The 27,604-nt window shown below is 41.6% G+C and overlaps 1 protein-coding gene across 1 annotated transcript in view; it reads left to right on the forward strand.

Annotated features, from left to right (window-relative positions):
* The window catches only part of ELP1 (elongator acetyltransferase complex subunit 1), a 49,676-nt gene that overhangs the window by 15,470 nt on the left and 6,602 nt on the right, over positions 1-27,604 (forward strand). The window contains exons 15-33 of the mRNA XM_081944664.1: positions 762-868; positions 1,752-1,855; positions 3,247-3,300; positions 3,399-3,504; positions 4,512-4,627; positions 5,323-5,396; positions 5,508-5,586; positions 6,114-6,193; positions 7,395-7,532; positions 8,438-8,523; positions 15,428-15,576; positions 16,170-16,293; positions 16,978-17,075; positions 18,361-18,562; positions 20,253-20,314; positions 25,632-25,694; positions 25,796-25,856; positions 26,093-26,206; positions 27,035-27,146. Of these exons, the coding sequence (XP_081800790.1) occupies positions 762-868; positions 1,752-1,855; positions 3,247-3,300; positions 3,399-3,504; positions 4,512-4,627; positions 5,323-5,396; positions 5,508-5,586; positions 6,114-6,193; positions 7,395-7,532; positions 8,438-8,523; positions 15,428-15,576; positions 16,170-16,293; positions 16,978-17,075; positions 18,361-18,562; positions 20,253-20,314; positions 25,632-25,694; positions 25,796-25,856; positions 26,093-26,206; positions 27,035-27,146 (1,929 nt within the window). The remainder of the gene's footprint in view (positions 1-761; positions 869-1,751; positions 1,856-3,246; positions 3,301-3,398; positions 3,505-4,511; positions 4,628-5,322; positions 5,397-5,507; positions 5,587-6,113; positions 6,194-7,394; positions 7,533-8,437; positions 8,524-15,427; positions 15,577-16,169; positions 16,294-16,977; positions 17,076-18,360; positions 18,563-20,252; positions 20,315-25,631; positions 25,695-25,795; positions 25,857-26,092; positions 26,207-27,034; positions 27,147-27,604) is intronic.

Below are 27,604 nucleotides of genomic sequence, written 5' to 3' on the forward strand. Positions count from 1 at the left end.
GCCTTCCTGTCATTGCTATTATGATTGTGCATCACTTTAGATTCAAAGGACAAAATGTGAATTTAGAGCATGGGGTTTGCAGGCATCAAGAAGACCTTGAACTAAACTTTCTTTGCCAGGATTATGTAGCAGCCAAAAGGGCAGCTCTGGAAGCCCCAGGAAAAGATGAGGCTCCTTGAATGAGTTTCTAGTAGGTGTTGCATCTAGCCCATGTATACTGGGAATCATATTTCGCCCTTTAGATTTCAAGTTTGATCAACCCACACTTTTTTTTTTTGAGGTACCTATTATGATTTTGTTGCCCATATTTATACATTACCCTTCTCTTAGGGCAGCTCATTCCTTTTATCCTGGAAAACAACTAGTAACTTGCCTAATGTGAAATTTACAGCTACACTGAAGGACCAGAAATCAGAAGCCTTATAGTTCAATACTTTTGTACTATGTGTAGCCTACTTACTCCAGACCTAAATACCCAGGGGTCTTCATACATCTGATATATACTAGCAATGAGAAATAATAGTGATTATTAATATTTCAGAAAAGTACATTGTGAGCAAAAATTATTAGAGCAGTGGGGGCAGGGTTGTTAAAAAAGCTTTGTAAAGCTCAGTTTACAAGTGCTCCATATTGAAGATCGAGCTTCAGATACTTCTACTTTTCCCCCCTGTGGTCGTTGCCAACATTCTTGTGATTGCAAGACGACATTCAAGAAGGAATAAGTTGACCCAAATTTCTCCCTTTTCTGCCCCTTCTTATAGGTCCCCTGTGAGCGTGGATGGTGATGTGATCAGCCTGTGCTGCAATCCGAAGACCAAAACAGTGGCTCTGCAGCTTTCTGATGGGCAAATCCTGAAGTATCTGTGGGGTGTGTGTGATGTACTCCATTAGTTTGGGCTTGGCACAGAATCCAAGTCCTTGTTCCACCTAGGAAGGAACTGCTAAGGTCTTGGACACCCATGAGTCAGATTGCCCAGTAGCCAAAGTTAACCAAGACAGAAAATATTCCAGCTGCTTCTTTTCCCTAGCAGAGGAAATAGAATTATGATGCTTGGAAAATAAAAAATTAACGTCCTTCCATAATTTCACAACCATATGCTAGCTCATATAGCCACCTCAGGAAGCAGTATTGGGTGGAAATGCTTTGTTTCAGTTTAAGGCAGTTTTATGCTCAAATAACCTGAGAATTCATGGACTGGTTTTACAATTTTCTTGCAGTGTTCATGTTCAAATTTGCCAAATCTTCCCTCCCATCCAATTCCCAAGGCCCAGTCTGCTGGACTAGAGAAAAATGCCTTTCGTTTTTTTTTTCTCAGAAAAAAAAGAAATTGCATGATAGTTCTTCTACACAGGAGCCCTGATTTGACTTGTAATGCATCTTTGAGGCCCCAAAATTTGCCCTGTCTCTGCTTTACTATGCTGTACTATGGTGCACTGTGTATATGAAACACAATAAACCTGCATTTTGAGGTACCTAATGATCTCTTTGAAGATTTCAGAGCATGAAAACATGTTGGGAAGATTTGAAGTGAAGGAGGTTCCTAAGGCCCAACTATCCTACTTTGTCCTACTAATTCTCTTATCAGCTTCCCAAACATGTAAATTATGGACATTCATAATTTATGTGCAAAGATTTGGGGGGCAGCCTCTTGCTCTATAAGATGCCATGTTAAATGAATCCAACATAGTTTCCTGGAATATGAAGGGTTTCCTAAATATTGATAATCAGTCCGCTCTCCCTTATGCTCTAGGAGCTGAAAAACCAGTTGCCATCCCCTGGATGAATAATAATGGTTCCTCTGTTCGGTTTCCATCCCCCTGTATGCAGACAAAACTAGCTGTAATTGACGGGAAAGTAAGTAAACAAGTATGGAAATCTTGGGTTGTGCCAGTTGTCCACCATGCATCTCCCCTGGGTGTTTCTTGCTTAAATAACCTTTGCCTGTGGCTATTCTTCCTAATCCATTTGTACATTGTGAGTAGAAAAGCACAGAACTGCTCATGGCACATAACATCTTAGAGTTAATATACTTTCAGCCGTGCAGAAATTATCGGTTGTGATAAATTGGCTTGCAGAACCACTGTGGTGTTATCATAGGTAGATACTTTTTCCTGAAGTCTTTCAGTATGATTGTATGTGGAAAGTCCAGGAAAAAAATGGAAAAAGGACAGAGGTAGCAGGCAAGTCAATTGGCAGCTTCTCTTATAAATGACAACATGATTGGATAGCAAGAAACTTCGGAAGAAATATTTCAAATCATTTAAAGTTATGCCTCCTTAATTAACTTACTACAAATGAGGGTGGGAGGTTCCTCTTATGTTTCCCCAATGTTCTGTATTTGCTTCAGACTATCCAATGGAAATGTGTATAGTTCTTGTTTCTTTGATTTTGCATGGCCGCTTGGAGCTTGACAGACAAACTTGCATACTTAGTGTTCACGTTCTCTGGGCTTCAGGATAACGACTAAGTTTATGTAGCGAACCGGGGCTACCTCTATTTTGAAAAATCCACATAAATATTTGAAGTCCCTAAATTTCCATGTGAATCAGAGCAGTCGTTTTTGAAATAACAGAAAAAGGTTATGTGAGGAACAAGAAGGAAAGTCAAGGAAGCAGTTGGTCTTCTGGTTGGAGAACATGACAAAACGTAACAGCCAATAGGGAGAAGGCTGAAGTGCTTAATTTCTATTTTACTATTCTATTTTAGAGGAAAAAGTGACCCAGTAGGTCAGAAGCTGCACCAGCTAGGAGAGAGCTTTATGACAATACTGTATCTTGAAAATCCTAGAAAAGATAATTGAGCAGAGTGCAAACATTTAGAAAGCAGTAAAGTGGTTACGGTACTTGAAGCCAGCATAAGTTTGTTAAAAAACAAGTCGTGCCAATGTAATAATATCAGGTTTTTTGACTTAGTGACTAGATTACAAGGTGAATCCAAAGTTCTTACATCTCAATAAGTGGCTTGATAAAGTTGACCCTAACATACATAATATTCCTTTCTCCTCTTCTTCTTTTTCCTCACATCAATAATTCTGTGAAGTAAGTTAAAGCTGAAGGAGAGTAGCCCAAAGTCACCCAGCTGGCTTTTATGCCTAAGGCATAAAACTAGAATTCACAGTAACCTGGTTTCTAGACCAGCACCTTAACTATGACACTGAACTGGTTCTCATCAGAATTAAGAGCATTGAGTTTGGTTTCTTTGTTCTGTTTTCTAACTCCGGTTTCCATTCTGCTTTTCTTTCTTAGGAAACCATATTTGGCTTGACTGACAGATGCCGTTTTTTTATTAATGATACTGAGGTACTGATTGTTCTCATGGCTTTATATCATCTGTTATGTCCATAATCCTTTAATGTCTCCCCCAATTGACTGGCAGTTGGATTGTCTCCTTTTCATAGGTTTCTTCAAATATTACGTCCTTTTCAATCAGTGATGAATTTCTCTTATTGACTACACATTCTCATACTTGTCAGTGCCTGCCTATAAGGAACACATCCCTGAAAGGTAAAAATCACAATTTCTTATCTCTTGATCAAGTGCACCCTTCTACAAATATGTTTGTTCATTTATGAAGAACTATTGCTTGTGAGTTGTCCAAGATCCTGTTGGACTCCTGCATTCTTATAGTCATTCACTTTTCTGTGGGAGAGTAGCAGAAAGAGGATGAGCCTGGCAATCCCAAATTTTGCAAACTCATTTTCAAAATGCCAGTTGAAATGCCATTTTAAACGTTCTTCTGTATGCATGTTGCAAAATATTGTCATTTGAAAATGAAGGTTATGGTGTTTCATCCTGACCTTGTCTTCCTTTGCTGCATTTCCTATGCAAACACACATTTTAGCTTGTCAATGCCCAAGAGAATTTAGGGATGGAAACAATACCGATTGCATGTTATTGGGCAGGTACATATAGCAAGGTGGCCAAAAATGGCCTACTATTTCTTTGCACACATTGATGGTTGCATATATACAAATTTACATATGAATAAGCCAAGTAAAACAGAGGAAAGACTCCTTTTATTTATTCAACAATGTCACCATTTCAAAGATGATCAGGACATTCTTTCTACTTATTAGACAGTGGGTGTGTTTAAGTTCTTAAGGAGAAATCTCAGTCCAATTAATCTCACTCCAGTTTTGGGCATATTTGTGTCCAACTTTATAGGGAGGTCATAATGTTTGAGTTGAGACCATACTTATTTAATTGAAAATAGCATATTTTGTGACATAAATGTTGTGTCTCTGGGAAAGAAGGAAATATTAATGTTCATATCACTGAGTACCACTACAATTGATCCTGAGGAGGTGGGGTAACATTAACCTGAATAATACGTAAATATATTGGGATATTTACACTGGGATTTTCAAGTCATATTCCAAATTACTATATAGGATTTTCACTACTGCATTTCATGATTTCATGCTTTAATTTTGAGTGTAGGTGTGTCCCATTCATAAAAGCTGATAGGGCTTGAAGTTGGGTTTTTATGCTATTGACTGTGGCACCTTCAGCTTTGCAAACAGGTCTGGGCAGCACTTCTCTCCCCAATAGCGAGACTCTGCGCAAGATTGAAAGAGGAGCCCGGATAGTCACAGTTGTGCCACAACACACAAAGCTGATATTGCAGGTTAGTGTTTTTTCTTTATGCATATAGACCCCCAAATGATTGTAGAGAGTCCTTCATTTAGTCCTTTATTTTTCAATTAAAAATAAATTGAAACCTCCCATCATCCAGCTGGCTGTTGTTGCAATATACCTTTCAGACAGCAGCCTCATCTATGCTATCAAATATCTACTCATATGGGAAAAAATAGCATATTGGATGGAATAAAGAGTGTTAATTCAAACATAGGGTATCACTCTATTTTCAGTGTAAAGTAGTACAATATATCAGAAACCATACTGTGTGATTTTCCTGCTCATATGAATTGGCCTAGATAGATGGAGGTCTATTAGGGGAGGTATATTTATAAAATACATGTGTGCCTAGATGAGGATCAAAAACAGACAGTTGTTGTGTCTCATTCCATATGGAGACTTCGGAGTTGGTGTATCAGCAAACACACGTGCAAGATATGCTGAATGGCCTGGAGTTCAGTAAAGGCTCAGCCAGAAGTATTTTATTGATTTAGTTAGCATATAATCATAATTTTTATTAGCATGTTCAACAGATTTCATGAGTTCCACTCCAAACCACTATTGAACCGAAAGCTTGATGCTTCTTGTACTAAAGGTGTATGATGCCAAGTGGCTACAGATCAGTAAGAGCCATCTGTGGGGGGTCCTCTGCTTCATAGTGAATTTATACTGGGATCTCTATAGGTGCCAAGAGGAAACTTGGAAGCTATTCATCATCGAGCCCTTGTTCTAGCTCAGGTTCGCAAATGGCTGGATAGGTGAGTTGAGCTGACTAACGTCTATACGAGTTGGCCTCAGAGAGGCTGTGCATCTTGATGTTTCTGCAGCCATGTTGGAACTGACAAACTCTTTTCTACCTCTCCTGCTAGCCTCCAATTTAAAGAAGCGTTTGAATGTATGAGGAAGCTGCGAGTCAATCTCAACCTGCTCTATGACCACAATCCAAAGGCGAGTAGAAGCTCTTGGCTCAGTTGGCATCTTGCGAAGGGATGGCAAATAGACTGGAAAGAGAGTCTTGTGAACTCAAATGATAGTCTTTCAGGATGAGGACAGGGAGATGGCACCTCTTTTTGCCACCACTTGGTCTTTAAGAGTCATCAATCCATTCACCAAGCTCATAACGGGTTGATGGCATGGAGGGAGGTTGATACAGTATATCCGTTTATATGATCAGCTAGGAAAAAGGGGAAACACTGAAGCAAGATATAAACTTGATTAGATGCCAACACATTTCCTATTTTTAAAATCAAAGTTAGTGATTTAGTGGATTGGGAAATCTTGCTGTATCACAGCACAATATAATTATTTTCCAATGTGTAGAGTGGCTGCATGGGACTAATTCAGGCTTTCCATCAGAATGTGATGAACAATGAGAGTCACTTCATGATAATTGGAGTATTTTTCCATTTCAAATAGATACTTGTAGAGTATATGGCAGTTTAATTAAAATTTAATGATATTTGCTTTCTTTTCAGGTTTTCTTAAATCACGTGGAAAGATTTATAAAACAAATTGATTCTGTAAATTATATCAACCTGTTCCTCACAGAACTGAAGTGAGTATTTGGCTTTTATGATTGGCTTTTAAGACAGAGCGCTAACTGCTTCTTACACCTTGAAGTGGATTTTGAAATAGTGAAAGGGGTTAGGAATACTTCCTTCTAATTCTAGTAATCTTTCTGTTTTGAAATTTGCTCCCTTTGGTGCCAGAGAAAATAAATGGTACTATAAATCGGTTTTTCCATCAGTATATAAGCTACTCTGTGTTTTTAAAAAGAGACATCTTGGTTTTTTTAAATGCATGAATATGCAAGGCACAATTAGATTCCATCCAACTCCAGCAAATATTTAATATGCTGAGTGAGATCAGCATGAGAAGCCTTAGAACTATATGAAGCGAAAAAGAATAAAATAATCTGGATTACCCATAGGAATTGAGGCAAAGTTCCCCAATTGAATTGCAATTCATGTATGTTGGATTAAAACTGTACCATTACTGTCTCCCCAGCCAGTAGTCATGTTAAGAATTATGATCCAGTGTATTGAGAGGAACTCAGGTTGAGGAATGCAAGGCTAGGTTAGTAGAAGAGAGGAAATGAAACATTTTGGTTGAAACTTGATAAGTGCATTGGGACTTATTGATTGGGAATAGCGGGGAAGTTATCAAAATAACTGTTAAGAGAGGGTTCTGTTTCTATAACATTTAAATATATTTAATTTCTGAAACCAGATTTTGCAATCTGCCCAAACTGCAAATTCAGTTACTTTTCTCATATTTTCATGGTTTCTTCTCTGATTTTTTTTACTTGAATAGAAATAAAACTTACAGGAAGGGATCTAAATAATATATCTGATGAAATGGATGAGGCTGAAATTTGTCTATTGGCTTAGCTTCTGAGAGCTTTGTTGGTTTGGTTGCATTTTCAAGAATACTATGGATGTTCTAAGGCAGGGGTGTCCAAACTTGGGAACTTTAAGACTTGTGGACTTCAACTCCCAGAATTCCCCAGCCAGCATGAAGTCCACAAGTCTTAAAGTTCCCAAGTTTGGACACCCCTGTTCTAAGGGATAGGAATTGTATTAATAAAAGCTCAGTTTTGTGCCCAAACACTTTGTTTCTTATTTTTGAGGAACCATAGCATATAGTTTGGCTCTACCAAATATTTTTAGTAAATATTATTGCTTGATACTATCACACTGTGTATATGTACATTTGCTTTGTAAATGTAATAAGGTCGTTTTTTTCCCCTTTCCTAGAGAAGAAGATTTCACAAAAACGATGTACCCCCCTCTGGATCCCACCAGTATCAATGAATTGCACTCTTCCAATAATAAAAAGATTAATATCATCTGTGATGCCATGAGACAAGCAATGGAGAACATCAGTGCTACTAAGTATGGGACATAAAATTACAAAACATCTACATATACAAAGGCAGTTTCAGTACACTATCAGACTTTTAACAAGTGGTAACAAAGCCCAAGATGCAGCCCCATACTTAGTCTTAATGATAGTCCATCTTCAGAAAGCAGCTCAAGTGCAAGAGCTATGAAAAGGAAAGACATATCTCTCTTTCCTCACTTTTTACAGGTTGATGGACCTTCACCAATTGAAAAAAGAGGGAACGGTACTTCTGATTTAAGGAGTAGAAAGCATATCATGTCTCTCTTCTGTCTAACAAGACATGCTGCATTCATACATACTATAGTGCCAGACTTTTTAAAAAGTTTCCCAATCTTTCAACACATAGATCTCTTGCCTTTGTGTGACGTTTCACGATATTTTTCCCTTTCACGGAGCTGGGGTATGTGTGGCCTGCGCATGATATATCCAGCCCATGGGCTGCCAGTTTGACACCCCTGACATAGATCATTCAACCCCATTTTCAACTGGGAAATTGGGACTGCATACAAAATATATAATACAGATCATGAATACAAACAACAAACTTCCTTTAAAAGTTTGCAATCTTGTGGGGCCTTGTTACTGGCTGTCTAGGGTCACACACATTGATACAAGCCAATGCCTGTTTAGAATGAAGAATAGGTTTGGAAAAAGAAAACTAACCCTTTCTTCCAGGTTAATAATACTTCAGCGATTCAGCAAAATTCTGTTTGTTTTATTGGGCTTTAATCAAATAGCCCGTTTTAAAAATTTCTGGGTGTACAAGTAGTAGAATTCAGTAGCAGTCCTACATCAATCAGAATTGTCATGAGAGAATTTAAAAAAACAAAACAAAAACCAAAGCTTTAAAGTGCCCAATTTTTAACTCTTCCTTTTTTCCCCCTGGACTCTTTAGGTACTGCTTAGCCATACTGACCTCTCATGTCAAAAAGAGTCCTCCAGAACTAGAAACAGCCCTGCAGAGAATTCGTCAGCTTCAAGGTGCAGTATTGCATTAGATTATTCCATAGTCCTATGGCAGTGATGGCAAACCTGTGGCACGCGTGCCACAGGTGGCACGTGGAGCCATTTGTCAGGGCACGCGAGGCACTGCCCTGTCAGCGCATTCACCTTTTGAAAAGCCATTTTTCGCCCTCCCCAGGCTCCAGAGGCTTTATAGGAGACTGGGGAGGGCGAAAAGAGCCGCCCCCCCCCCCCCGGAGGCCCTCCGGAGGCTTCAGGGACCATCCGGAGGCTTCCCTGAAGCCTTCGGAACGCTTAAAACGACCCTCCGAGCAAACCGGAAGTCACTTCCTGTTTGCTCGGAGGGTCGTTTTAAGCGTTCCGAAGGCTTCAGGGACCGTCCGGAGGCTTCCCTGATGCCTTTGGAGTGTGGTGATTTTCCCGGCTACCCATGAAAGAGACGGACACAAGGATTGTCCTAGGAATGAGTAGCCCAGGACAAAGCCCGGCACACTCTATTTATTCAATACACATGAAAGTCTAAAGCACCAAAAGATAATTAGTTACACGTAAAAGTACACATAAGGAGTTAATTATCACCATTCAAAGAATCAAGGTTCCTTACAGACAATCCACATATCCTGTCAGACATGAGTACGTGACCAAGAGCACAACCAATTCAATCCCACAACTCCCCCTTTTTTTTTTCCTTCACTTGCAAATGTTGTGATTTTCATAAGCTCATCTTGGCTGCTTGAGTACATAATTGTCCTTTTTCCAGATACCATATTCCTACATACAGACATCAAAGACGGAATACATTGAATAAAACAACAAGAACAAATTATTGTTTTTGGTTAAGCTAAAAAATAACAGGCTACTCGAGACCATAGCTGTATTCCACATCTGGTTCTGCTAATTAGGTGAGCTTATAGGCGTCCAAGATAACCAATTACTGAGATCATGGTAGCTTTCTACACATGTCTTTACGTAAGGTTACCTCTAGCACAAATGATGACTAAATAACTTAAAACATTCCCCAACAGACCTGTGGGTAAAAGCTTTCCCACCAGGATCCTAGGGTATCAATTTTCAAATCAAAGGCCAAATTGTGTAAAATATTGAATTGGTACTGGATAGTTCTGGATTCATCTGAAAGATTAAAACAACACATTAATTACTAACATAGACCAAATTACATACAACCACATTAGTCTCAGAGTCACAAGTGATGTCTGAAGTTGCTGTTTGGAAAGCAACACAAGAATTAACTAGCTAAAGCAAGGTTGTGCTTCACTAATATTAACAGAAATGTAATTAAAAGTTTCGTAACCATATGTAAAAAACCATCCTTGCAGAAGCCAAACATAAGCAAAGTGAAAGGAAATCTCCTCAAAGCTGTACAATTTAAAGCAGGTGAACTAATATGGAAACAGTGAGGCTTTTTACTTAAAGATATACAGTTAACTACTTTAGCACATGTTACATTTTCAGGAACTGCTACTATGGGAGTATACAAAGCAATTGCATCAGGTGGAGGATCATAAGCAATTAATCCTCAATGAAAGATAGTCTTATAATTCGAACCAATGAAGTGTTGAATTACTGCAGGCAAGATTCAAACAGGATCCAAGCATGTAGAAAGCAAATGTTTCATGTACAGTTCAAGTCAGTGTGTGTGATGCTAGTTGCACCCATAGATTTTTATTACAGTCACTGTTCAAATGAGTTTTCGGGTGAGATGACAGAACAAGTAAACATAAACAAATGATGACTAGGGAATTGGCAAAAATGGCAGCGCATTAGTTCCACGTGTCATTGTTTCAGCACTGCTTTGGTGGTTTTTGGTTTTTCACATCACTGGACAGCTGTTTTGGCAAGATCGTATTGGCCACTGTGCTGTCTGTAAAGTCATCTTGGTCATCTCTGGAACTGGATTTGAGAACTGGTCATATACTAGAATCCACAAAGATCTGTAGAAGCAAACACAGCATGTCCTCGTCCCCCTTGCGGGGGAGGCAAACAAACTTTTTAAATCTATTATGTTACCTATGCCAAATTAGCCAAATTGGGGTACACCAAATTGTTAGGTACCCAAAATCCCTCCTTTTTTATTTGTTTGAGAAGACAGTCCCTAAGGACCATTTAAGGAAAAAAACCCCAAAATTAAAATAATGTTCCAAGTAGTACAAGATTACAAAAAAGGCCAATGAAAAATAGGCCAGGCCATTATCAGTCTTTAAAAAGAAAAGTTTGCCCAAGGCAGTAAAGGCTGAAAAAAGGTGAGAAAAAACATGATTAGCTGTTTCTTCTCATTAAAATGTGGCCAAAAAAATAAAATAAATGAATTGACTTCTAAGGAGCCAAAAAAGAAACATAGGTGACATCCATTTGCCATAGTGATTAAAGGCCAAATCATGAGGATTAAGTTCCATTTCCCCAGAGGGGGATGCCCCAAAACACTGGGGGCAAGATGAAACAATTTGCTTGACCTGGTTGAGTGGCATATCGCAAAATTGTGCCAGTCCCCAGGCATTTTGATGAAAAAATTATCAAAAAAAATCTGAAGAAAAAACATAGTTAAAAAAATTACCTAAAAAAATTAAAACTAAGTTGACACACATAATGAAAGTCAGAAATATAGTTTAAAAGTTTGTTAAAAAAGATGTGAAAAGTTAAAATAGCAACAGACAATTTTTAGTGTTGCAAGAACAACGGTATTGCGAGGTAGGAAAAGAAGTCTTTAAACACGCAAGCCAAAAAACTTCAGGCAAATGATATGAAATACAGACTACATAGTCAGTTAAAGCACACTGAAGAAAGAAGTTATTCTGAAAACAAAATTAAAAATCAGATTTTGGAATAGGAAAAATAATATTAATTAAATCGGTCCAATTTCTACAACAAACCCAAGGTCATTAATTCAACAACTGCCTAAAAAATAATAATGGCAAGACATTTTAAAACGGAGTCTTTTTATCTTAAAAATATTAAAAGAATAAGCTGACAAGTTACGCAAACCACAAATGGAATGCTCAAAATCTCATTAATCTTTTCAACTGTGGCAAGGGCACAAAAAAGAAAAAATAAATCAAATAAAAAACTTTAAGTAGTGGCAGACACAGACGGACTAATCCAAATAAAGGTTCCCCAATAGCTGCCATAAATTAATTAGCAAAATACCTCCGTGTGCATTTAAACAAAGAAATTTGGAGCAAAAAAGATTGTAACATTTCATGCAGTTATGCTTTTTTTCTGGAACAATCTGCAATACAATACAATACAATAGTAGAGCTGGAAGGGACCCTGGAGGTCCTCTAGGCCAACCCCCTGCCTAGGCAGGAAACCCTATACCATTTCAGACAAATAACCATTCAACATCCTCTCAAAGACCTCCAGTGTTGGGGCATTCACAACCCCTGGAGGCAAGCCGTTCCATTGACCAACTGCTCTTAGAGGCATTCACAGGTATCACTGGGGCGTTTCATACACACACTCATGGTAAAAATGAGCAGACATTCATTCTCCCCGCCTTTCCTACTTCCCTCCAAAGAATGACCCAGAAGGAAGATTGGGGGGGGGGGGGGGGAATTCACACAGGCAATCACGTGGATCTCTGGATCCATTCACTTATCACTCCCTGGGGCATGGGGGGACACATACTCACATTCATACTGCAATCAGACCTTCATGCTTGCTCATGCCAAACAATCATAGGTATTTCAGAAAGCTTTTTTTTTTCCACAAGCCACCAAGCTTCATTTTCTTTTATTAGAGGATCTCACCCTCCCTTCAGGTTTGAAATGATAACAAACATGCATACACACACATACCATTAAACAACCTTGCAACTTACTTTTTCTTTAAATCAAAGAGAATCAAACTACATTCATACCAACTTTTATCATCAACATACTCACATTTGCACTGCAATCATTAATTTCACATACAAAAATCCCATTTCATTCTTTCTTCATGCAAGGCAGTTATTACAATTACTTCAGGGAGCTGTACATAAGCCAATGAGCTCCATTTTCTATTAATAAAGGATCTCAACTTCCCTCCAGGTCTGGAAATGATCACACACACACACATGGCCAGAAAATCAGCAAATTTGTTGACAAAATCTAAATCAAAACTGTCTTCTGGAAGCCAGGTTTTTACTTTAGGAGTAATAGAGTAGGTTGGTCAGAAAAATGTGCAGAGGTTCTTTTTTACTCAGGTTGAAGGCAAACCTTTAGTAGGAATTTCCTTCATTTCATACATGCACACACAAGGCAACACTCTCCTCCTCCCCCCAAAAGGAAAAAAAATCTATACTCAACTGAAGAGTACAATCTTCTAGGGCTGAAAGACATGAGAACAAGGTTCCCTCCCCCACAGAAAAGGCATTGTTGGAGGATTAGAGATAAAGGAGCGTGGGGGGGGGGGATAGCTTGCAGACAGAGTTTGAAAAATAAAACCATCAGTTACTAAACAGATAAACATTATGGGAATATCACAGATGAGAAATGGAGTCTGGATTCACATGCTTCAGGAAAGAAATGAACAGGTAAAATCAGTTAGACACACAATAAAGGCAAGGATGAAACTTTTTTAACTGCCAGGAAATCTCTTCCCAGCTCCAAGCCGTTTCTCTCCTTAATCAGTTTTATTTCTTTCTCTTTCAACTGACCTGTTTTCCCATTAAGCTGAAAATAAAAATAATTTCGCCTAGTTATCTCCCTTATCTCCTTGACGTGTTCTAACAGAACTGTTGAGAGATCACCACTCATACTCACGTAGAATCAGAATCGACCCGCGACAACCTGATGGAGCTCTGGTCCAAGTCCTGGCGAAAGTAGAGTGGAAGGCGGACGCATTGGGGGGAATCCCGTTGGATTTTCCCTTTCCAATCACGTCAGGGGTCACCACTTGTGGTGATTTTCCCGGCTACCCATGAAAGAGACGGACACAAGGATTGTCCTAGGGATGAGTAGCCCAGGACAAAGCCCGGCACACTCTATTTATTCAATACACATGAAAGTCTAAAGCACCAAAAGATAATTAGTTACACGTAAAAGTACACATAAGGAGTTAATTATCACCATTCAAAGAATCAAGGTTCCTTACAGACAATCCACATATCCTGTCAGACATGAGTACGTGACCAAGAGCACAACCAATTCAATCCCACATTGGAGCACTTAAAACGACCCTCCGAGCAAACCGGAAGTCACTTCCGGTTTGCTTGGAGGGTCATTTTAAGTGTTCCAAAGGCTTCAGGGACCGTCTGGAGGCTTCCCTGACGCCTTCGGAGCGCTTAAAACGACCCTCCGAGCAAACCAGAAGTCACTTCCGGTTTGCTTGGAGGATCGTTTTAAGCGTGCTGAAGGCTTCAGGGACCGTCTGGACGGTCCCTGAAGCCTCCGGAGGGCCTCTGGTGGGGCGGGGGAGGCTCTTTTGACCCTCCCCAGGCTCCTATAAAGCCTCTGGAGCCTGGGGAGGGCGAAAAAAGTATGTAAAAATGGGGGGGGATTGCGTTGTGCGTGCATGCGCACTGGGGGGTCGTGCATTGCATTATGGGTGCGGCACACCCGCACACGACCCCCCTGCGCTCCCCCCCTCGTGGCACGCGAGCCAAAAAAGGTTCGCCATCGCTGTCCTATGGCTATCCAAATCATAATTCAAGTAACTAGTGTGTAGAGCACACTTCCTACCAATTTCTCCTTTGTTGTATGTAACTAAACATCAGGAATGGTAGAGTTTCAAATGGCAGCCAAATTAATATTGTGATTTATTCTACTCAAGCAAAGCAGATTAATACACACACACACACATACAAATATGTTGTGTGACTTAATGGCTTTTGTTTTACTCTTTGAACCTCAATTTACAAACGTTAAATTACTGAGTGGCATGAATCTATATTGCATAGAGAATAAAGATGTGCGTGTGTATATACATATACAGTGTGTGTGTGTGTGTGTGTGTGTGTGTGTGTGTATAAAAGTAAATAGATGGACGGATAACACACATCTTCATAGTTACTGTAAATCTAAAGTGTTGCCAAAAGTCAGTACTCCAGATTGAATGGCAAGGGAGAGATATGGTGGAGTGGGAATAGAGTAGAGAGGGAGAAGGTAAGGTGCTCCAATGGTGCTGGGGTTCTCCAAGTAATGATATTACTGACTATTCATAACTCTGATCAAGAGGTAAGATTGCCTGTCAGTCAAGTTGAGACAAATTGCCCTCTTATGCACCTTCTTACACAGATTGCTGTTGAGGATCTCCTCACTGAAAAGGTGAGCATCATTTCCAAGGCCCGTGTGGCCATTCAGATTTATGACACAAAGCAACATAATCAGGATAAAGCAACAGAGCTTAGACCAGTTTCCCACTACTGAGTTAGAATCTCTTCATAGCATCCCCAAGCCATCATTGAAATGATGCAATATCTTTGCTGTGTCTTTGACACAAAAAGTGTTCAGTAATTCTGGAAGAAGCTAAAATGGAAATGACCTTATTGTTCTTTGGACTCAAAGCAAGGTAACAATGAGTTCCAAAGTGTGTCCTAGAACACCGTTTTTACTATAGAATAGAAATTGAAAAGTGATTTTCACTTCCTTCCCCACAAGATATCTGTCAGGAGAAAGGCATTCCTTACAAACCCTTTATGGAAGAGGAAAGGAGAAAATAGCAGGAATTGGTAGTTGGCAATTCTGATTCAAGGATGTAATCACGACAAAGGAGAAAGTATTTCAGTATATTTATCAGAAAAGTACCTCCGTATTGCCTATTAGCAAAAATAGTCTTTTGTCCAAAGCTAGGGTTTACTCATTACATTATTGCCTGGTTTTTTTCTGGATAAAGTTTTGCTTTTTCAGTATTGAATTCATAAAGACTGAATCCATATTATACATGGAAACAATGTCTGGCTTTTAAATAAAATTAATCTTAACAGGACAGACTTCAGAAACAGTTGGATCTGTCAAAGTGGAAGAAGCATTGAAATACCTCCTGTATCTGGTGGATGTCAGCGAATTGTATGATTATTCATTGGGGACATATGACTTTGATTTAGTCATCATGGTTGCCGAGAAGTCTCAGAAGGTAGGGTTGGATCTTGTTCTGATTCCATAAATCTTGGTCTAGCTATATTATGAGAAAAACTACAAATGCATTCAAACATTGCCACCATCACCACTCAAACTCTTCAGCATTTATAAAAATACAATAAATTGTACATTCAGTGCAAGTCTTGCTTGTTTTTCAGTATTGCTTTTTCTGTTGCTCAGCCACATTATTACATTTCATTAGCCATTTGGCTATTTAATTAGACTGTCAACAACGACTCATTCTTTTGTGTGTATGAGAGAAAGTGGGAAGGGAGGGAGGGAGAGGGAGAGAGAGAGGGAGAGGGAGAGGGAGAGCGCACATTTATGGTTTCCATAATATCAGAAGTAACAGTGTGGGGCATCAACAAAGCCATGTATGATTTCATAGTGAATAGAATAAATTACCCATGAGCAAAATGATGAACAAAAGAATTGGTACAGAAAACAATACCAAAAGGTACAAATATGTTTGTAACAAGTGTCAGAAATTAGTTTGGTGGTCCCTCTTCATTAAAGAAAAGCATGCTATTGCAGTGTTTTTTAATTACTGTGGCAATTCAGTCCTAATGTTACTTTTTTTATTTGCAGGATCCTAAGGAATATCTCCCATTTTTAAACAAACTTAAGAAAATGGAAATCAATTACCAGCGATATTCAATAGACAAATATTTGAAGAGATTTCCAAAGGCTCTCTACCACCTTAGTAAATGTGGTATGTGCATTGGAAACATGAATAAGCAATACCTTTTGTTTTAGCATCATTATACTGCCTAAAAATGACTAAAATTGCTGATGGCCATCCTTTTTTGTAAACCTGATAAGGAAGCCATTGAGTTTCTGAACCCAAGGAAGAGCATGTATGCAGCCCATCATGCTTTAGGAAAGGTTTTGAATCAGCTCAGTGGAGACTGTGAGGATAGAAGTAGTAAGGAGAGAGGAGATCTTTTCAGGCCAATGGAATGTTGAGAACGGATCCCTGTGGGGGGACTTATGCATTACAAAGTGGAGATGTAGAACATAAAATCTGATGAATTAGAAGATAAACATATGAGGCTCCTCCCCAGTTGCTTCTATCTTCTTTTTTGTTTAAAAAAAATCTGTTGATGGTTTTTTTTAATGGGCAAGTGGCCGCCAAGGGAGATGCAGTATATTGAGCCTCCAAAACCCCAGGTCTGATATATTTGTACTAAGCAGTCATCCAGATTTGAAAAATAAAAATAAAGGATTTGAAGTATGAATGATTTGGACTGCAAGCTGTAGAGACTGTTTCTTGGATTTGGGCATCTTACATGTTGCAGTTTAAAATAAAATGTTGTCCTGTCAAACTAACTCCAACAGACCTGTGCAAAGCTTTGTCTTTTGAGTGTCAGAAGAAAATATCTGTTGTTTTTCTCAGGCTCAGAACATTTTCCAGAGTTCCTAAATTTGGTGGTTGATCAGAATTTGTATAATGAAGCCCTCAAGCTCTATTTGCCAGGCACACAAGAATATAAGGTACACAAATAGTTTTCCATCCATCTTTATTTGCTGTCCTTTACTGGTGAGAGCAGGCAGCTGTACTCAAGTCCTAAAATATGTGCTACATAGTGGCAGATATCTTTCTCTGAACATTTCTTTTCTTTATCAAATCCAGAATACTTTAGCTAGAAGCTCCTCTTGCATAAAATTTGTGGTTTGTGACTTCTGGTTCATGTAAGCTTTTAAATGTGATCTGTTGTCTTTAGAATTAGAGAAGTAATCTGATCTGCAATTGTCTGCCTTAAAGGTTGTGTAGAATCTGATTCCCTTAGAAATCTGCCAGGGATTCCTCCTTGGAAGGTTTCGTAAAGCAAAGTGAATTCTCTGATAATTTTTCCATGCATACTATCAGTCTTCCCCCAAATGTGCAATGGAAAGCGCAACTACAAGTAATCCTCAACTTGTGACCACAAATTAACCCAGAATTTATGTTGCTAAGGGAGAAATTTACAACTTTTCTTGCCACATTTGATAAATGAATTCCAGGCATTAAATTACTGGTAGTTACACGGTTGTTAATTGAATCTGGCTTCCCCATGGACTTTGCTTGCCAGAAGGTCGCAAAACATGATTGCATGACCTCTGAACACTACAACCGTCATAAATATGAACCAGTTCTCAAGCATCCAAATGTAAATTACAAGACCCTGGGGATGCCGCAAAGGTCATAAGTATGAAAAATGTCATAAATCACTTTTGTCAGTGCCATTGTAACTTTGAACGGTCACTAAATGAACTGTTGTAAGTTGAGGACTGCCTGCAGTAAAAGGCAAAATTATAGCATACCTTCAGATCAGAGGTGGTATTCAGCAGGTTCTGACCAGTTCTGGAGAACCAATAGCGGAAATTTTGAGTAGTTCAGAGAACCGCCAAATACCACCTCTGGCTGGCCCTTCCCCCATCTATTCTCTGCCTCCCAAGTCCCAGCTGATACGGGAGGAAATGGGGATTTCGCAGTATCCTTCCCCTGCCACGCTCACCAAGTCTGCCCACCAAGCCATGCCATGGACCCACCAAGCCACGCCCACAGAACTGGTAGTAAAAAGTTTTGAATTCCACCACTGCCTTCAAATGCTTCTCAACCTCACCTACACAGAGAGGGTAGACAGCCTGTGCTCCTTTGGCAGATGAGTAAACGGAATGCGCACTTTACAATTTCATTTAGACCTCTGCCGGTCATCTACAAAAAGAGTCAAGAACAATCAACTCTTCGATCTGTGAGAAGGCCCAGGTCCCATTTCCCTGTAACTGTCTTTTGCAGACTATCAGCTATGCCTACGGAGAATATTTAATCCAGAAGCATCTTGCTGGACAAGCTGGGTTGATCTTCTTCCGATGTGGTGCTTTTGAGAAAGCTCTGGATGCTTTTCTGATTAATGGCAACTGGCAGCAAGCTCTCTGCGCAGCTGCTGAGCTTTGTTACACTGAAGAGAAGTTAGCCAGCCTGGCGAGGAGCATGGCAGGTGAGCCTAAACCTGTCTCTGCATTCCAAATTTAGCCATCCCAATGTTTCTAATTGTATTATCTTCTTACAATTTCTTTTCCCTTCCAAAAACATAAACGTAGTGGTTAAAAAGACTGCTCATTCTTATTAGATAGTACAACTGACATGCATGGCTCTTGTCAGAATCATTTAAGAACCAAAGCAGGAAAAAAGACAGGCATGTACTCTGAATGCAGCCTAAATTTCAGCTGAGAGGTAGACCAAGAGGGGGATTGGAGAGGCATGGAAAACAAAGATAAATACCTGCAAGTAGATGAACCCCACCGTTAAGCTTGCAATTAGTTCATGAAATTAATTTTGCTTGTATGCTGATCAACTTATAGAAATTCATTCAACCTAGCACCGGAAGAATAAGGAACTCCTACAGATGAAAATATAATTAGAAAAATATTAGACTGCAGAAATGGATAGGTCAACATTAATGATAAAGGAGAAAGAAGACACAATATTTTTTAACATGGGATTTGTTTTATCAATGGTAGACAATAGAGGTAGAAATTAGAAGTTGGAAGATTATTACTAGGTATAAGTGGATAATATTATTATTACTATTATTATGTACAAGTAAACTGACCCGCTCTTTACTAAGCACTTATGTATGTTAAAGAAAAATGTATAAATAAAACATACAAAAAAAAAAAAAGAAATTCATTCAAGTTGTGACATGGCCAAAGGCATCTTAACTGTCATGCCTTATTTTATTTATTCATAGATTTATATGGCTGCCCATAGGTTTATGTGACTGCTCATCACAAATATATGACTCAGGGCTGCAAATGATAAAAGCAAATGCAAAAACAAAAATATAAAACACATAGCAGCCAAGTGGATGCCATGACCGAAAAATATCTCTTCCTGGGGCTTGATAATTGACATTTTTGCCCTCTGCTGCTTGACCAGATAGGGCACGTAGAAGCAGCCAGAAAGAGATAGCCCAAATAAGTAACCTGGTCTCAAGCCATGAAGGGCTTTAAAGATGACTACCAGGACCTTGAATTGCACCCGGAATCATACCAGTGGCCATGCAAACAACCTAGCAATGGTGTCACATGCTGAAAAACACTAACTGCATGTGTCAATATTCTACACCTCCTGAGGTTTTTCAATGTATTTCAGTAGCAGCCCTATGTAGAGTTTGTGGCAGCAGTCCAATCTAGAGATCACTAGAATATGAGTGACCCTGAGTAACGTCTCCCAGGGGACCCAAGGGGGTCCACTAATGTTCACCTATCATTGAAAGCTACTTTTGTTGGGTCCTTCACAAACATCAACCTTGCCAGACTTCTGAAGATGTTTTTTTAGCACCAGCCAAGTATGATATGGGGCTCAGGTGTTGGGAAAGAATATGCACACTCTCTTCCGCTGATGTAAGCCATCACCACTAAGAGTTCTTTGGACTAGAACTCTCCCTGGAATTGCATAGCTGGGGTGGAATAACAGGGAATAACCCTAACCCTTTCATGTAGCTGTTGCCAAAGTTTAAGAATAGGGATAAGTGATCGAGGAGGTACCTTTGGTTCGGAGGCTTTTGAAACTTTTACAGATTCGAAATTCTGTAGAAGCACCACATCTCTGCTTTGATTTTAGGAGTGGAAAAACAGCCTTTTAAAATCTTGCATTTTCTCTCCTGAGCACTTTCCTTCTTTCAGGAAGACTTTCTGAAAAAAGAAAATATGTTGATGCAGCCGTTCTTCTGGAACAATATGCCAAGGTAGAGTTCCTATTTTACTCCTTTCCATTTGTCCCATTTCTGATCCACTTTTTCATCTGCAGTTTTCTATCCATCCCGTCTCTCTTCATAACACCGTCAAGGTAGGGGTGGTGGGGTAGCAATAATCATCCGGGAAGATTTGGCACCGAGAGAATTCACTGTGTCGCAGATATCTGGTTGTGAGTCTCTGGGTGTGAAATGGGGCCCAGGGAGTCAGCTGGGCCTGTTGATAGTATACCTGGCTCCCCGCCATACATCAGCGGCCCTGCCCGGGCTCCTCGAGCGGATCACGGAGATGGCGGTTGAAACCCCCAAGCTATTAGTGATGGGGGATTTTAACCTGCCATCGACGGGAGAGGCATCCGGGGCAGCCCGGGAATTCATGGCCTCCATGACAGCCATGGATCTGACTCAAGTAGTTCAGGACCCCACACACGAGGGAGGCCACATACTGGATCTTGTGTTTGTCTCCGACCAGTGGACGAGTGATCTGGGAAGAGGGAATTTAGTCATCACGCCCCTGTCATGGTCAGATCACTCACTTCTCCAGCTGGACTTCCCTGGCGCTGCTCCCCACCGCGGGGAGGCGGAACCAGACTATCCCAGATGGTTCCGCCCCAGGCGTCTGATGGAGCCAGATAGGTTCCAGGCAGAGCTTGGGCCACCTCCTGCAGACCTGCCCCGCCCCCGGGCAGAGGACCTGGTAGCCGCGTGGAATAACGCGGCCGCCGGTGCCTTAGACCGGGTGGCGCCTTTGCGGCCTCTCCGACGGCCACGATCTACCCAGGCCCCCTGGTTTAACGGGGAGCTAAGGGCAATGAAACGCCTTAGGAGACGCCTAGAGAGCAAGTGGAGGTCCTCCCGCTCCGAATCCGACCGAGCACAAGTAAGAACCTACGTAAGGACTTACCTTGTGGCAATAAGAGTGGCCAAACGTCAGTATTGTGCCACCCTTATAGCGTCCGCAGAGAACCGCCCTGCCGCCCTGTTTCGGGTGACCCGCTCCCTTTTGTCACAGGGGCAACGGGACCCCCCATTGCTGGGCCGGGCAGAGGAATTTGGAGAGTTCCTGCAGGATAAAATCGATCGGATCCGAAGGGGATGGACCCACCTCAGTGCTCCAGTGGGGACGTCTGAGGCTAGTCTTGAGAGACCATGCTGGGAGAAGTTTGACCCTGTTGTCACCGAAGATTTGGACAGGTTGCGCGGGCGACTGCGAGCCACTACATGTTTATTGGACCCGTGTCCCTCCTGGTTGGTACTGGCCTCCTGGGAGGGCTCACGAGGCTGGCTACTGGGGCTGGTGAACGCTTCGCTGGGTGAGGGCCTTTTACCAGCCGCCTTGAAAGAGGCGGTGGTGAGGCCCCTGCTCAAGAAGCCTTCTCTGGACCCAGCGGAGCTAGCAAATTACCGTCCTGTCTCCAATCTTCCTTTCTTAGCGAAGGTTGTTGAGAGTGTGGTGGCTCAGCAGTTTCCGCGCCACCTGGAAGAAGCTGATTATCTAGACCCGCGCCAGTCCGGCTTCCGACCCGGTCACAGCACGGAGACAGCCTTGGTCGCGTTGGTGGATGATCTCTGGAGGGCAAAGGATGGGGGTTGTTCCTCCATCCTTGTCCTATTAGACCTCTCGGCGGCCTTCGATACCATCGACCATGGTATCCTATTGCGCCGTCTGGAGGGGTTAGGGGTCGGGGGCTCCGTATTACGATGGTTCCGCTCCTACCTCTCTGGCCGGACGCAATGTGTGTTGGCAGGAGAGGAGAGGTCGACCGCGAGGCCCCTTATCTGTGGGGTCCCACAGGGGTCGATCCTCTCGCCTCTCCTGTTCAACATATATATGAAGCCGCTGGGCGAGATCATCCGTGGTTTTGGGGTGGGATACCATCTGTACGCTGATGACACTCAGCTGTACATTTCCACCCCAAACCACCCCAACGAGGCTGTTGAAGTGATGTCCCGGTGTCTGGAAGCCGTACGGGTCTGGATGGATGACAACAGGCTCAGGCTCAACCCCTCCAAGACAGAGTGGCTGTGGCTTCCGGCTTCCCGGTTCAACCAGCATCTGCCATCGCTGACCATCGGAGATGATCAATTAGCCCCGGTGGAAGGGGCACGCAATTTGGGCGTCCTCCTTGATGCCCGGCTGTCTATGGAAGATCATGTGGCAGCCGTGGCGAGGGGGGCGTTCCACCAGGTTCGCCTGGTGCGCCAATTGCGGCCCCTTTTGGACCGGGAGGCCTTGCGTACAGTCACTCACGCGCTGGTGACGTCTCGCCTGGACTACTGTAATGCTCTCTACATGGGGCTCCCCTTGAGGTGCACCCGGAGACTGCAGTTGGTCCAGAATGCAGCCGCGCGGGTAATTATGGGGAGATCGAGGTTCTCCCATATAACACCTATCCTGTGCGAGCTGCACTGGCTTCCTGTGGCCTACCGGGTGCGCTTCAAGGTGCTGGTTATCACCTTCAAAGCGCTCCATGGCACAGGGCCTAGTTACCTGCGGGATCGCGTCCTGCCCCATACATCCCTGCGACCCGTCCACTCACACAGAGAGGGACTACTCCGGGTGCCGTCCTCCAGAGAGTGCCAGAGGGCAGCGCCCAGAAGTAGGGCCTTCTCTGTAGTGGGCCCCACCCTTTGGAATGACCTCCCCCCAGACATCAGGACTACAACCGACCTTCGCTCCTTCCGTATGAAGCTGAAAACCTACCTGTTTCGACTAGCTGACCTGGCATAATTCTACAACCTCTCCAGCCCAGGGCATTTTTAATTGGTAATTTTAGTTTTTAAGGGTTAATTTCACTGGGGTTTTAACTTTTTTAGGTATTGTAACTTATTTATTTATTCTTACCTCCTCTGTACGCTATATAATACTTTTGTACGTCGCCCCAAGTCCCTGTGGGGAGAGGGGGCGACTAATAAGTTCAAGTAATAAATAAATAAATAAATATAGCAAACCACAATGATGCCAGAATGATGACATCACCACCCAAGTGCTATCATTCTATACATCTGACATAGCTGTACATAAATCATGTAGCGTAAGAGCCAAGGTGGCACAATGGTTAGAGTGCAGTATTGCAGGCTACTTCAGCTGACTGCTAGCTGCAGTTTGGCAGATCGAATCTCACCAGGCTCAAGGCTGACTCAGCCTTCCATCCTTCCGAGGTGGGTAAAATGAGAACCCAAATTGTTGGGGGACCATGTTTCTGGACAAGTTTCTTTTTGTGTCCTCATAAGCCTCCAGTTTTTTCCATGTTGTTACTTCATCTTTCATATCAAAGGATATTTGATAAGAGAGGAAAGGTAGTATAAACTATTTTTGATGATATATTTGAGAGCAGTTCATCTGTAAGTCCCCGTGGTTACATAGCTTCAATTGGATTTTGCATGCTGTGTTCTAGCTACAGCCAAATCTATACACTTCAGAGTGTTGAACCTTTTGTTTAATGGCACCAAATCATCTATATAAATGAAAATGTAATGTTTGTTTGTTCAAAATCTCAAATCTCCAAAAGTTCTTCACCGATTGCTTTGAAATTTTGACACAACATTGCATTCGACTACGGACATATTTTTATATACGTATATTATATAGATGTCACATCTGTGACAGGTAAAAACATGCTTTTTTGAAAAAATATGCTTTTTTGAAAACCAGCACCATCTGCTGGATGTAAAAGCAACACACGCTATACTAAATATTTCACGATTCCATTTCAATGTTTTCCGATTGCATTGTTATATTGAATGTTCATACATTTTGATTTATTTTCATTGTGATTTAATTATTTTGTGTGACATTGTGTTGGAATTCAGCTGTGTCATTTACCATAGCGTTCATTTCTTGAGTATAGTATATTCGGAACAGTTCGGCCTCTCTCCAGCTTCGTCCTGAACGTCCCTTTATGTGTGTGGCTGGGCTGCGGCTGCACCCTTTCCCCTTTCCGCCCCTCCTCTGACGAGCTTCGCCATTTTCACCAAGGGGAGCCAAAGCCTTTCGGCCTTCTCCTCACCTCTCTCTCCTCCCCTCCTGGCAGGCCTTTGCTGTCTGCGGCGGGGCGGCGCCTGTCCCATCCCTCGGCCCTGGCCTCCTCCTGCCCAACGCAGTGGAGCTCTAGAGGAGGTGGAGGCGGAGCGTCTCCTCAGCCCGGCCGGCTGTGCGCGCTCTCCACCCCCCTCACAGAGAGCCAGCTACGGCCTCGCCAAGGCGGCTCCGACGGGGCAGCGGCAGGGTCAGCCTGAGGTGCAGCGGGGCTGGGGCGGCCGCTGGGTGCCCCGTGAGGCGGCGACTGCAGCGGCGACAGCGTCTCTGGATGAGGCCGCAGCCAACGGGGGCTGCCTTGAGTCTGCGTGGCCAGGGGCGGCTCCTTCCTCCTCCTGCTCCTCAGGGGACACCGGCCGCCTTCTCTCACCATCACCGCTGAGGGAAGCCAGGTCGGGGGCAGCGGCTGCCTCCTCCTCCTCTCCTCCTCAGCTCATCCAGGCCGGGGCCTGTGGGAGCGTCCTCCGTGGCGGCTCTTGCAGGGGCCACCGTGGATCACTTCCATGCGGGGGCCACCTCTGCTGGGGGACTTGCGCTTTCTCTTTTCTTTCTTTTCCATTTAACCAGACTGGGCCACAGCAATGTGTGGCTGGGTACAGCTAGTATATTATGAAAACCTCTTCGTCCGTGCCACATCTGTCTACGTGGCAAAGCTATCTGTCGTTCATCAATTCCCTGCAGGTAGAATGACAGACAATATAAGTATTGCTAAAGTATTGCTAGTTGCTATCCTAAAAATTTAACCTACCTACTAAAATTAGCTTGATATCTCAAAGTCCTGGGAAGGATGCCCGATAAGGAAAAAACAAGGTATGGTTCAGGCATGCATGGCTAGAAATAGCTTTTAATTCGAGGCATACATCATCTGATGCTCTTGAACAGCACTGTGGCTGAGTTGACGTGATAAAATAGAAGCCTTTGGAACATGAGGTTATATCAGTTCTAATTGTTCATTGAAGCAGAACATTACCTGCAATGGAAATGGTAAGGCTAGAGGAGAAAATCACAAAATATGAAGAACCACAAATAGAAATAGAACAATTGTGGCAAAAGAAAGCAAAGGTAATACCAATAGTAATAGGCAGTTTGGATGCGCGCACGCACACATATATTAGAAACAGGTCAAGCAGAATATACTCACTGTATATTATGAATATTACAGGATTCGGGATTTCATCCCAAATATTTCTTTTCTGCTAAAGGGCTTCAGGAGAGGGAAATATTTGATTAGTTAACAAAATGATAGTAAATGTTTGATTTACCCTTTTCCAGGACTACGAAGAGGCCATCCTGCTTCTTTTAGAAGGAACTGCCTGGGATGAAGCCTTGAGAATAGTAAGTCCTGAAACCCCTGATTTTTTTCCATTATCTGTGAGAAAGTGTTTTTGTTTTTGTTTTGTTTTGTCAGAGTGGTTTATTTTTTTCCCCCATTTTAGATTTACAAATATAATAGGACCGATATTCTAGAGACCAACTTCAGGCCATCTCTGTTGGAAGGTAAGGCTTCCTGGGAGCTGATATGTGCTTGGAGGTGTGAGCTTAATGAGATTCAAATTAGGTGAAGGGGAAAAGAGTGTTGGTTTGAGATAAGGACATATAACGCGATATTGCAAAATTTTGTCTCTGGGCACAAAGAACATCTAACCTTGATTTTTTTTGTAATTGTTTGTTTTTAATATGTCTGTTTCAGTTACATGTGTATAATGTTCCTTTTACTATGATCACCTTTCTAGCTCAAAAAAATCATTTGGTGTTCTTGGAAACACAGAAAGCAGAATTTTCTCACCATCGTAAGCGCCTTTCTATAGTTCGAGAGCTTAAGCAGCAAGCCCAAAATGAACTACTAGGTAATGTACTTCAATAGAATTATGTTTTGTGACACTAATTCATAGAAAGCTGCTTATTAGTGCCTTAAGAGCAGGAACTTCAGTTACTACTTCAACAAAATAATAGAACTTTACTTTTTTTGGTTTCTACTAGTTATGACGTGCTACACAAGTGAGATTGTGGGAAGTGGGGAAAACAATGGTAAAATCACTGATTTAAACAATCAGGAGTTCGCAGTAAATCAATTGGCAACCGATCTCATAAATGGCAGTTTACCCTAGATGGAAACAAATCAAGGAAAAGCATTTTGAATCCCCCAAAGAGTCTTTAATTAATTCATTGTAAATGAGGGTAGGACATTCCTCTTACACTTTCCAAGATTCTGTATTTACACCAGATTAGCATTGAAGGTCCATTATTGCAATCTGTGTAGTTCTTACTTTCTTCGCCTTGTTTGAAATCATGCTACCTTCGTATTCAAAGGCAGTGCTTGTCTGTATGCCAGATGCTGAAAACAAAGTATTTGAACCAAAGTTTCCAACAATATCTGCCAGACCTCCAGAGGAATAAGATGCTGGACTAGATAGAGCTGATTCATTCGTTCAGTCAACCTATTAATTAAGAGATCAAAGCTTAGAGTGCAATTCTGAACATTTCACATCAGGACTCATCGGTCTGCTCCTACCTTTTTCCTTGGTTTCACCATTCACTGGATGCACCTATTGCAGAATGTTTCTAAAACAGTCCAGAAAGTGCTATTGAAATGAAGTGACAAGAGAAGAATTTATTTAACAGATAAGATGTGAATGTTTTCCCCTTTTATTGATCAAAGTAACTAATTTTTGCAGATCACGAAGCATCAAATTGTCCTGAATCGGATCTCTTTTCTGATACCAGCAGTTTGGTGACAGCCAGTGACACAAGTTCCAAATATACTCACAGTAATTCAAGAATATCTGCGTATGTTACTTTGCCTTATCATAGCTTTGGTGTACAATAGTTTGACTGCTGTTCATGCCCCAAGTGGAAAATTTTAGTCTCCAGATTAAGACTGCTTTTCTTAGATCTCCCTGAACTCCCCTGGGAGCTTGATCATCAAACAGACTACAAAGCAACTTCTCTTAGCTCCTTCGAGGCCTGCGACATTAGTCATTCATCATTAATTATTAAACATGAATTAAAATGTTTTCCCATTTTCACCTCTAAGAAAAATAATTTTAGAATTTTACATTTGTACGAGTTAGAGAGAGAACATTTCACATTTTAAAAATAATCTCCTTTAGGAATTCAGTGTAATGTCTTAAGAGAATAAGCCATCTATAACCATGAAACCTTTTTGCTGAAACTATTATAAAGCCTGACCGTATATGAAGACGGGTGGGAGTGTATGGCTAATGATATGCTTCCAGGTCCCAGAT

Source organism: Natrix helvetica (genome assembly GCF_964273705.1).
Source record: "Natrix helvetica genome assembly, chromosome: 2".
Classification (NCBI taxonomy): domain Eukaryota; kingdom Metazoa; phylum Chordata; class Lepidosauria; order Squamata; family Natricidae; genus Natrix; species Natrix helvetica.